The following is a 12,358-nucleotide window of genomic DNA, read 5'->3' as shown; positions in this document are numbered from 1 at the left end:
GTTAACGACTTAGTAAGCATGCTAGCAACCTGCTAATCATGGTAAAAACATGCTAGCAACCTACTAATTATGCTTGAAACATGCTAGTAACTTGCTAATCATGCTAACAACATACTATTAACATGTTAATCATGTTAGAATCATGCTAGTAACTTGTTAATCATGCTAGAAACATGCTAGCAACATGCTAATCATGCTAGAAGCACGTTAGGACCTGCTAATCATGTTAGAAACATGCTAGCAACATGCTAATCATACTAGAAACATGTTAGCAACTTGCTATTCATACTATAATCACGCTAGAAACATGTTCACACCTGATAATCATGTTAGAAACATGCTAACTTGTTTATCGTGCTAGAAATGTGCTATCAACCTGTTAATCATGCGAGAAACATGCTAGCAACTTCCTAATCAAACTATAATCATGCTAGAAACATGTTAGCACCTGCTAGTCATGCTAGAAACATGCTAGCAACTTACTAATCATGCTAGAAATGTGTTAGCAACCTGCGTATCATGCTAGAAACATGCTAGCAACTTACTAATCATGCTAGAAATGTGCTAGCAACCTGCGTATCATGCTAGAAACATGCTTGGAACATGCTAACATCTTGTTAATGAGGTTAAAAACATGCTAACAACTTGCTAATCATGCTAGCATTATTGTAAAAACTTGCCAATCATGGTAGGAACATGCTATCAACCTGTTACTCGTGCTAGAAACATGTTAGCAACTTGCTAATTATGCTAATCTATCTATCTGAGACTGTATTGTTTTCAAAACATTCAAACTTTAACCTTTTAAAACAATTTTAAACTTCAGTCTGAACTTTCAGACTGAAGTTTCAATTTTAAACTTTCAGACTGAAAACCATCAAACTTAAAACAGTTTTTTTTCTTTAAACTTTTTTTTTTTTTTTTTACTTTTTAGCTTTTTCAAACTTTCTGGTCCGGCTCAACTTAAAGTTTGTCTTGACAAATTTTTTTATCTAGTTTTTTTTTTTTTTTTTATATTATCATCACCAACTGTGCATTTTTTGAATTAAAAATACAATGAGAAGCTGAATGCAAAGCTGAATTTTCAGCATCATTACTCCAGTCTTCAGTGTCACATGATCCTTCTGAAATCATTCTAATGTCAATGTTGAAAACAGTTGTGCTGATTAATATTTTTGCGAAAACTGAGACACTTTATTTTTTTTCTCAAGATTTGATGAAGTAGTTCAAAAGAACTACATTTATTTGAAATTAAATCTTTACTGTCACATTTAATCAGTAATTAAAGTAATAATAAAAAGAATACTTTCTGACCTGCAACTATTGAACGGTAGTGTATATTCATATGTTTGTATATGTATTTAGATAATATAACTAAAACTGACAAACAACTACAGCATAGTAAAACAAAAAAGAAAACTCAGTTAAATGGAAATTCATCTGTAAATATGTAAGCGATTGATGGACTACAGTACAGGTATTACAGTGTTTTGCAGTATGAGATTGGCCCTTATTTGTTAAATTAGACAGTTTATTGGTGATTCTATGTAATTTTGATGATCCTGGTGGAAACTCAATGGTTTTTCTTTGTATGTGTTTTCTGGCCTACACTTTTTCTGTTGCGGTTTGTTTTCTGTGGCTAAACGCTTGTGAAAAAGTCTAGCACAGTCTGTTTGCTTCCACAGTCTCTGTATGCTCCTACTCTTCTCTTTTCTATTTTTTCTCAGGTTTTCTGTCTCTCGTCTGCCTTACTAATCATCCGTGGGCCACTCGCTGTCATCCGCCCATTTCTGCTTTTTTATTATTTTTTTATATCATTTTATTCTTTTGTCGCCGGAATTAGTTCATGGCCTCTTCAGACACATCTGTGTGTGTTTCTCTTTCTCTAACCGACGCTTTTCTTATAGTTGAGAAGGATCTTGTACAGTGACTGTTTCAATCATGCCGTACAGTACAGTTATATAAAGAGAGAGAGAGCTCCGTTTCCAATAGTACACCTGGCCTTACATTACCCAGGTTGCTTTGCATTGACACAGATCTGTCAGTCCCGCACGCTGTCACAACCACAACAATACAGACGCTCAGGAGAACTATTGGTCACAAGCTCTTCAGGACCTGGAGACCTGCGGTCAATCAGAAATCCTGCGGGAACTTGAGGTAAATCAACTCTTTTTATTTATAGTCTGTGTTCTTTGTTAAATCATTGTTTTGGCTTTCTAGCCACTCCCAGTTTGTTATGTAGAGGTGGGCAACATTACCGAAATCTGTACCATGATAAAAGTAATTCTGAACCAAAATCTTTCCCAATTTTCTTTAGGAAAAAGAAAAGAAGAGAAAGTCATTTTCAACCAAAACCTTTACCAAGATATAAGAATTTTTTTAAACCAAAATCTTTCCCATAATGTAAGTAATTTTCAAACAAAATCTTTACCACAATGCAAGTAATTTTTAGCCACAATCTTTACAATATAAATGATTCTCAACCAAAATCTTTACCATGATATAAAAAAAGATTTTTAACCAAGATCTTTACCACAATATAAGTAACTCTTAACCAAAATCTCTACCGTGATATCAGGGTTTTTTTAACCACAGTCTTTCCCACAATAAAAGTAATTTTAACCAAAACCTTTACCAATATAAAAAAGATTTTTTCAAAAACAAAATCTTTTTTTTCAGAATAATTAAAAAATGTTACCAAAATAAGAGGTTTTTTAAATTATTATTTAGGACTGACCTAAATAAGATGTTTCACATAAAAGATGTTTACATATAGTCCACAAGAGAAAACAATAATTGAAATGATAATAATGACCTTCAAAAGTTTACACCCCCTTGATTCGTAATACGGTGGTGTTACCTGAATGAACCTTTTTGTTTTTGTTTAGTGATAGTTGTTCATGAGTCCCTTGTTTGTCCGGAACAGTTAAACTGTCTGCCTTCAGGTCCCACAATTTTTTTTTGGTTTTTCAGCATTTTTGTGTATTTGAACCCCTTCCAGCAATGACTGTATGATTTTGAGATGCATCTTTTCACACTGAGGACAACTGAGGGACTCGTATGCAACTATTACAGAAGATTCAAACGCTCACTGATGCTCCAGAAGGAAAAATGGTGCATTGGGTAACAATGGTGCATTGAGCCACTGGGTCAAAACTTTTTGAATCAGAAGATCACGTTAAATTTAACTTTTGTCTTCTGGGAAACATGTAAGTATCTTCTGTAGCCTCTGAAGGGCAGTACTAAATGAAAAAATATGATATTTAGGCAAAATCAGAAAAATGCATACTTCTCCGTTTTGTTCAAAAGTTTTCACCCCCGGCTCTTAATGCATTGTTTTTCCTTCTGGAGCATCAGTGAGTGTTTGAATCTTCTGTAATAGTTGCATATGAGTCTCTCAGTTGTCTTCAGTGTGAAAAGATGGATCTCAAAATCATACAGTCATTGTTGGAAAGGGTTCAAATACACAAAAATGCTGAAAAACCAAAGAATTTGTGGGACCTGAAGGATTTTTCTGAAGAACAGCAGCTGTTTAACTGTTCAGGACAAACGAGGGACTCATGAACAACTATATCACTAAACTAAACTAAACAAACAAACAAACAAACCGCTGTGGACCATTCAGGGAACAACACGGTATTAAGAATCAAGAGGATGTAAACTTTTGAACCGGGACATTTTTATAAGTTCAACTATTATTTTCATTTGTGCACTATATGTAAACATCTTTTATGTGAAATATATTATTCAGGTCAGGACTAAATAAAAAAAATAACGTGCATTTGGTCAAATAATTAACATTTTCAATAAATCTGAAAGGGGAATGTAAACTTTTGACCTCAACTGTAAGTAATTTTCAACCAAAATCTTTACCAAGACAAAAATGTTTTTTTAACCAAAATCTTTAAAACAACATAAATAATTCTCAACCAAAATCTATACCAAGTGTTTTTTTAACCAAAGTCTCTCCCATGATATCTAACCAACATCTTTCCCATGATTTAAGTAATTCTCAACCAAAATATTTACCAATATGAGAGTATTTTGTTACCAAAATCTTTACCAAAGTCTTTAATCAGTATATTAGAATGATTTCTGAAGGATCATGTGACACTGAAGACTGGAGTAATGATGCTGAAAATCCAACTTTGCATCACAGGAATAAATTCCATTATTAAAGGTATTCAAATAGAAAATGTTTTTTCTAAATTGTAACATTTCATGTAGCTTTGGGGAGCAGAAGAGCATAAAGTAGGTAATTTGTAATCAAAAACTTTACACCAATATAAGTAACCATAACCAGAGTATTTAAATCTCTTAATAAAACAAAACCAGCTGACATTTAAATCTCAGCAAGCATCATCGTTTATGTTAGTCCCGCATGTCGGTCCAAATCAAATGAGGTGCAGTTTGTACTGGAGTGTTTTATTTGTTTTGCAGGCTACTATAATGTCAGGCAGCACACTGAGTTTGGGAGAAGACAGTGAGAAGCAGAATGAAAGCAGGACCAAAGCTCTTGTACTGAGCCCAGAGAGGACCTCAGAGAACACAGCTGTACCGGAGGACATGAAGGACACCAGCCCATCCATGCCATTAGAGCTTCATAAGGTAATATTCACTTTCCCAGAAGGTGAAAGCATGACTGAATGACCGTCAGATCTTCATTCTCTCCCTTTTTCTCAGATCTGTATACAGAAGGATGTTGACAGCAGGGATTTTGGGTTCAGCGTGTCCGACGGTCTGCTGGAGAAGGGTGTTTACGTGAACATGATCCGTCCGGATGGGCCTGCGGACCAAGCTGGGTTACGCCCATATGACCGAATCCTACAGGTGATGTATTCTACCAGCTGACCTGTTCTTAAAGGGACAGCTCATCTAAAACTAGAAAATGTCGCTACTTATTCATCCTCAGGTCGTCTGTGTTCTAGAAGGTTGACTGTTTTCTTAAGATAATTTTGTTAAAGAAATTAATACTTTTATTTAGCAAGGGATGCATTAAACTGATCAAAAATGACAGTAAAGACATTTATGATACAAAAGATTTGTTTCAAATAAATGGTGCACTTTTGAACTTTATTCATCAAACAATATCAGCCAGTATATCAGTTTGCACAAAATGAAGCACTGCAACTGTTTCTTGAGCAGAAAATCAGCATATTAGAGGGATTTCTGAAGGATCATGTGACACTAAAGACTGGAGTAATGATGCTGAAAATTCAGCTTTGATCACAGAAATAAACTAGATAAAGTTGGTCAACACAAACTTTAAGTTGGCTTGAGAAAGCCGAACCAGAAAGTTTTGAAAAGTTTTGAAAAGTTTTAAAAAGTTTAAAGTTTTATGTTTGATGGTTTTCAGTCTAAAATAAAGTGAAGTTTAAAGTAGTTTTTAAAGGTTAAAGTTTAAATATTTTAAAGGCAATACAGTCTCAGATACATAGATAGCATGTTGTTAGCATGTTACGTACATGATTAGCAAGTTAACAGCATTGAATTAACATGTTGCTAGTATCATTCTAGCATGATTAGCATGTTGTTAGCATGATTAGCATGTCGTTAGCATGATTAGCATGTTGCTAGCATGTTGTTAAGATGATTTGCTTGTAACTAGCGCGTTTCTAGCATGATTAGCGTGTTACTGGCATGTTGTTAGCATGTTACTAGCATGCTGCTAACATGATTCTTGTATAAGTCATGTTACTAGCATGATTAGCATGTTACTAGCATGTTTCTACCATGATTAGCATGTTGTTAACATGTTGTTAGCATGATTCTAATATAATTGGAAAGTTGCTAGCATCTTCGTAGCATGTTACTAGCATGTTGTTAGCATGATTAGCATGTTGTTAGCATGATTCTAGCATGATTAGCATGTTGCTAGCATGTTGTTAAGATGATTTGCTTGTTACTAGCGCGTTTCTAACGTGATTAGCGTGTTACTGGCATGTTGTTAGCATGTTACTAGCATGCTGCTAACATGGTTCTTGTATACGTCATGTTACTAGCAAGTTGCAAGCATGTTACTAGCATGAATTGCAAGTAACTAGCATGTTGTTAGTATGATACTAGCATGATTAGCATGTTACTAGCATGTTTCTACCATGATTAGCACGTTGTTAACATGTTGTTAGCATGATTCTAATATAATTGGAAAGTTGCTAGCATCTTCCTAGCATGTTACTAGCATGTTGTTAGCATGATTTGCAAGTTACTACCATGTTGTTAGCATGATTCTAGCCTGATTAGCATGTCAGTAACATGATTGTATCATGATTACCATGTTACTACTAACATGTTTCTACCATGATTAACATGTTGTTAGCATGATTCTAGCATAATTGGCAAGTTGCAATCATCTTTCTAGCATGGTTAGCATTTTACTAGCATGTTGTTAGCATGATTTGCAAGTTACCAGCATGTTGTTAATATGACTCTAGCATGATCAGCATGTTACTAGCGTGATTAGCAGTTTGTTATCCTGTTACTGGCATGTTTTTAACACGATTAGCATGTCAGTAGCATGATGTTAGCATGTTTCTAGCATGATTAGCAAGTTACTAGCCAGTTACTGGCATGCTTTTAGCATGATTATCATTTTGTTAGCCTGTTTCTAGCAGGTTACTGGTGTGTTTTTAGAACTTTTACAACTAAAGATTTTAAAACTACTTTTACTTTTGTTTCTGACTATTTTAACAGGTCAATCACGCACGGACGCGTGATTTTGACTGTTGTCTAGCTGTGCCGTTGATCACAGAGGCTGGAGAGAATCTGCAGCTGGTCATTAGCAGAAACCCTCTCGCTCAGGCACACGTTTGGCCACCAAAAAACTGTCAGGACCCTTCTGAACTGTCTGTGGTTTCTGCACAAAATCCAAGAAGAGTTGACCTCTGATCCAGAAAATGAGCAACACAAAGCACACTTTTTGTTTTTATACACAAATGTTTCTCTCTCTCACCTCACAGTGGACACATTAACACTATTTTGTTTATATTTATTTTATTTATCATTTTCAAGCAAAGTTTGTCAAGTTAGGAACCACTGTTTTTCGGTTTTTACACTTTTTTTGAATCATCCCGCACCAAACAAGCCACATCTTCAAAGTTGAACTACTCACAGAGGCACGTGAGTTTTGTTTGTACACTTTTAGTTACACAAAACATGTCAAGTTCATCTTCATACATGCCACTTTTGTTTCGAATATAAATAAATGACACTCATTTAGTTTCTGCTGTCAACAATAATCCTTTGATGTTGATGCAGATCTGCAGGTTTTTACAAAACACAAAGAAACTTCAAGCCATCTGTTGTCTGTTCAGACAATGAAAATCTGAGATCAAAACCATGACAGTTTGACAATCGATTTTCTGAATTTCTCTGATGAAAAGCTACATTTTGTTCTCTTTTCAAGAGTGACGTCTTGATGTGAATGTTTAAGGTGCATGTGATGCGGTTCGGTGATGTCATTTGTGTACTATAAGGCAATTTATGAGAATTTTATGGCTTTACGTCCTGATACACACCAGGAATAAATTCAGATTTTAAGTAAAGTCCTTCAAAGGAGCTTGTTTTAAGTGTAACTTTTAAAAGCAGATCCTTCTCTGTATATCGTTTACCCACAATCCTCTTTTCTGTGTATTATAAGCCCTTTTCCTGGATGTTAAATATGTAGAATGCTATGAACAAGTTGTATATTTAATATCATTGGGTTAGAAATGATCATTTCCTTTTTTAAAGAAAATAAAGGATAAAAACCAGAATGTAACCCTGTCTGTGATAACAATACAGGCTTTAACTGAAGACAGGTGCATGTTGGGATCCCTCGCTGTCGTTCCAGCGCATGTGCATGTCAGGGCGCCGTTCAGGGGTTTGATATCGTAGACTGTGTTGGCACAAGGTGGAGATGAGCTGTCCCACACCTCACTGCACTGTCAGATACTGGAAGCCAAAGCCGGTTGACACGACTCCTGTTTTAGCCCGAGGGCGGATTCTGATTCGAGGAAACATGAAGCCTAATGCATGTGCTAAGAATTTAATATTAAATGTGTAGTGTTCGAGGCACAATTGCTTCATTCTGAAGTCAAATAAGAGCAATGACCTTTTCGAAGTTACTTTCCGCAATGACAAGTGATTAACATTTATTGGTTAATTTATTCATTTTGCAACTTAAAATGTTGAGGCTAGTTAACAAAGCATATTTGCTATTGTTTTGGGTTATTGTAGGCAAGAGTTCACTAAGATTTCAACTAATTGAAAACTTTGAGGATGCAAATAAATCAAAACATTGGGAAAATTGCCTTTAAAGTTGTCCAAATGAAGTTCTTAGCAATGCATATTACTAACCAAAAATTAAGTTTCAATGTATTTAGGCTATTTTATATATTACGGACATTTACAAAATATCTTCATGGAACGTGATCTTTACTTAATATCCAAATGATTTTTGGCATTAAAAAAACTACAAATATATACATTCTACTTAAGACTGGTTTGTCGTCCAGGTTCACATAAAGGTGCATCTCAATAAATTAGAATGTCATGGAAAAGTTCATTTATTTCAGTAATTCAACTTAAATTGTGAAACTCATGTATTAAATAAATTCAGTGCACACCGACTGAAGTAGTTTAAGTCTTTGGTTCTTTTAATTGTGATGATTTTGGCTCACATTTAACAAAAAACTACCAATTCAACAAATTCTCAACAAATTAGAATATGGTGACATGTCAATCAGCTAATCAACTCAAAACACCAGTAAATGTTTCCTGAGCCTTCAAAACAGTCTCTCAGTTTGGTTCATTAGGGTACACAATCATGGGGAAAACTGCTGATCTGACAGTTGTCCAGAAGACAATCATTGACACCCTTCCCAAGGAGGGTAAGACAAACATTCATTGCCAAAGAAGCCGGCTGTTCACAGAGTGCTGCATCCAAGCATGTTAACAGAAATTTGAGTGGAAGGAAAATCCAGTGTTAAGTTTCCACAGTCTGTGATGATTTGGGGTGCAATGTCATCCGCTGGTGTTGGTGACATCCTACTGTGTTTTTTGAAGTCACTGCACCCGATTACCAAGAAATTTTAATGCACTTCATGCTTTTTTTCTGCTGACCAGCTTTTTAAAGATGCTGATTTCAAGGCCACTGTCAAAGAAACCTGGGCTTCCATACCACCTCAGCAGTGCCACAGACTGATCACCTCCATGCCACGCCCAATTAAGGGAGTAATTAAAGCAAAAAGAGCCCCTACCAAGAACTAAGTACATATACAGTAAATAAACATACTTTCCAGAAGGCCAACAATTCACTAAAAGTGTTTTTATTGGTCTTATGAAGTATTCTAATTTGTTGAGATAGTGAATTGGTGGGTTTTTGTTAAATGTGAGGCAAAATCATCACAGTTAAAAGAACCAAAGACTTAATTTACCGTGGCATGGAGGTGATCAGTCTACTTCAGTCTGTGTGCACTGAATTTATTTAATACATGAGTTTCACAATTTGAGTTGAATTACTGAAATAAATGAACTTTTTTTTCACGACATTCTAATTTATTGAGATGAATCGTTCATTTGAGTCGATTCTTTTTAATCAGCTTGTTTAACTCGTTCACAAATTATACAGAATGATTCATTCCTGAATTGGCTTTATCTGATTTCAACATTTCTCATGCTAGAACTTGCTGATTCAGTGACTCGGTGGGAACAAGTCTTTTGAATCAACTCAACTGATCATGTCTGTGCTCGAACGTACGTGATATTTGACCGATGAGCCGAAGTGAATGTTTTTAAATAACCTGTTGAACTGGGGTGCGTTTCCATACAACGACATAACTCGCTGATTAACCTCCATAGTATGATGCATTGTTGTGGAAACGAACTAGCTACTCACGACTGTTTCCCGAACACGGTCGCATCTCCGTCGTTTGAACCACATTAGTTCAACAGTGTAGGGCCGTTGTTAATGACGTCACCAAGTAATAATTTATGCTATTTAACTTATTGGACATCTCTAAAATGCAGCTATATTAAGCATGGCACCTGGTGACTAATTTACAATTTTTTTGTTATGTGTCATTTCGCTTTATTTGATGTTTGAATCATCGTGGGTTCCTTCTTACGTCATACTCCGGGGTTCCCGTAGGCATTTATGCGCATGCGCACTATTCAAAAACGTGGCTTGCAAGGAAGCTTAAACATACGTAGATTAAAATGCATTTACATTTAGATAGAGTGAAAGATATAGATTGTACTGCATGTTAGCTTGCTTAATGTGCCCAACATGGTAATTTATGGATCCCATATGTCTTACTAACAAGGAACTATGTTTCTAACCACAGGTCGGGAGCTGTAGTTCCAACCACGTAAGTTTGTGACGCTGTTTGCGAATGTTCGTTTTAACTGTGGTTTCGGGAAACACGGAATTGTTGAACTATGTTGGTAACAGCGGAACTTGCGACCATAGTTGGCTAACGATGATTTTCGGAAACGCACCCCTGGTTGACAAATTCGCGAATTGAACTGATCCGATCGCCGCATTTTTCGAGCCAGAACTGACTAATTCAATGATGCGGTCGGCATGAATCTTGAAGCCACTCAGATTTAACTCGCCTGACTCAACTGATCAAAGAATCGAGTCTAATAACAATCTTCAGAGGTCAACCGCAAGATTTGACGGATGAATGATTCTTTTCAAAGAACCTGTCGAATTTGTCCACAAATCGCACTGAATGACCAATTCGTGAATTGTATTGATTCAATTGCCGCATTTCTCGAGTTCAAACTCGCTAATTCGCTAATCCGGCCGGAGCGAGTCCTGAATCAACTCCCAGAATTGGCCGAATCTGACACAAATGATCAAAGAACCGGGAACAATAACCGTCGTCAGAGCGCAAATATTCGAAGGATTTGAATGATGAGCTGAGATGATTCTTTTGAAAGAGCTGCTTGATTTGGTTCACAAATTATTCACAGATCCTTTAGTCGTGCAGCATTTCTACTGTAGAATTAGCTGATTTAGGTGAACAAGTCGGAACGAATCTTGAATCAAATAACGACCATCCACTCAAACGTGAGTGGAATCTGATGGATTGAGTTACAAAAATTTACAAATCAGCTGTAGAGGAGTAAATTGTAAGCATTTTAAGACCAGGTTTCACTGTTATAGTTTGCTGTTTTTGTGACTTGTTTCCACACACATGAATTCGTGTTGAATCGTTCATTTGAGTCGATTCTTTTTAATCAGCCTGTTGAACTCGTTCACAAATTATACAGAATGATTCATTCATGAATTGGCTGTATCTGATTTCAACATTTCTCATGCTAGAACTTGCTGATTCAGTGACTAGGTGGGAACGAGTATTTTGAATCAACTCAACTGATCATGTCTGTGCTCGAACATACGTGGTATTTGACCGATGAGCTGAAGTGAATCTTTTTAAATAACCTGCTGAACAGGGGTGCGTTTCCCGTACAACGACGTAACTCGCTGATTAACCTCCTTAGTTGGATGCATTGTTGTGGAAACGAACTAGCTACTCACGACTGTTTCCCGAACACGGTGGCATCTCCGTCGTTTAAACTACGTTAGTTCAACAATGTAGGGCCGTTGTTAATGACATCACCAAGTAATAATTTATGCTTTTTAACTTATTAGAGATCTCTAAAATGCAGCTATATTAAGCATGGCACCTGATGACTAATTTACTATTTTTTGTTCCATGTCATTTAGCTTTATTTCATCTTTGATTCATCGCGGGTTCCCTCTTACATCATACTCCGGGGTTCCTGTAGGCATTTATGCGCATGCGCACTATTCAAAAACGTGGCTTGCAGTGGAAACTTAAAAATACATAAAACATAAAAATGCATTTATATTTAGATCGAGTGAAAGATATAGATTGTACTGCATATTAGCTTGCTTATTGTGCCCAAGAGCATAATTTATGGATCCCATATGTCTTACTAACAAAGAACTATGTTTTTAACCACAGGTCGAGAGTTGTAGTTCCAACCACGTAAGTTTGTGACGCTGTTTGGGAATGTTCGTTTGAACTATGGTTTCGGAAAACACCGAATCGTTGAACTGTGTTGGTAACGACAGAACTCGCGACCATGGTTGGCTAACGATGCTTTTGGGAAACGCACCCCTGGTTGACAAATTTGCTAATTGATTCATACTTGACTGTGATCTCGTGTATTTGGCGTCAGATACATTTTATATTAATAAACATTAAATTCAGATTCCAGTCAGCAATCGCAAGCAGTTTTTGTCAAATAAAAACATTTTCTGTTCATAAAAAATAACTTGAAAAAAGTGTCGGGGCTTTGGTGTCAAATAAATACATTTAATATTTTTGTATATTTCTGTACC

The 12,358-nt window shown here is 36.1% G+C and overlaps 1 protein-coding gene across 4 annotated transcripts in view; it reads left to right on the top strand.

The window, feature by feature from the left end:
• Positions 1-7,073, top strand: part of grip2a (glutamate receptor interacting protein 2a) — a 57,993-nt gene extending 50,920 nt beyond the window's left edge. Inside the window, exons 21-24 of one of the 4 annotated variants that reach the window (XM_051116822.1) lie at positions 2,037-2,157; positions 4,441-4,608; positions 4,684-4,830; positions 6,694-7,073. In XM_051116822.1, the coding sequence (XP_050972779.1) occupies positions 2,037-2,157; positions 4,441-4,608; positions 4,684-4,830; positions 6,694-6,888 (631 nt within the window). In that variant the 3' untranslated portion in view covers positions 6,889-7,073. Of the gene's footprint in view, positions 1-2,016; positions 2,158-2,317; positions 2,404-4,440; positions 4,609-4,683; positions 4,831-6,693 lie in introns of those variants that run through there. The other 3 variants (XM_051116823.1, XM_051116824.1, XM_051116825.1) reach the window with 3 other exon arrangements.
• Positions 7,074-12,358: the final 5,285 nt, after the last annotated feature.

This window comes from Labeo rohita, chromosome 8, assembly GCF_022985175.1.
Source record: "Labeo rohita strain BAU-BD-2019 chromosome 8, IGBB_LRoh.1.0, whole genome shotgun sequence".
Lineage (NCBI taxonomy): Eukaryota > Metazoa > Chordata > Actinopteri > Cypriniformes > Cyprinidae > Labeo > Labeo rohita.
This window is presented reverse-complemented; position numbering and strand designations above follow the sequence as displayed.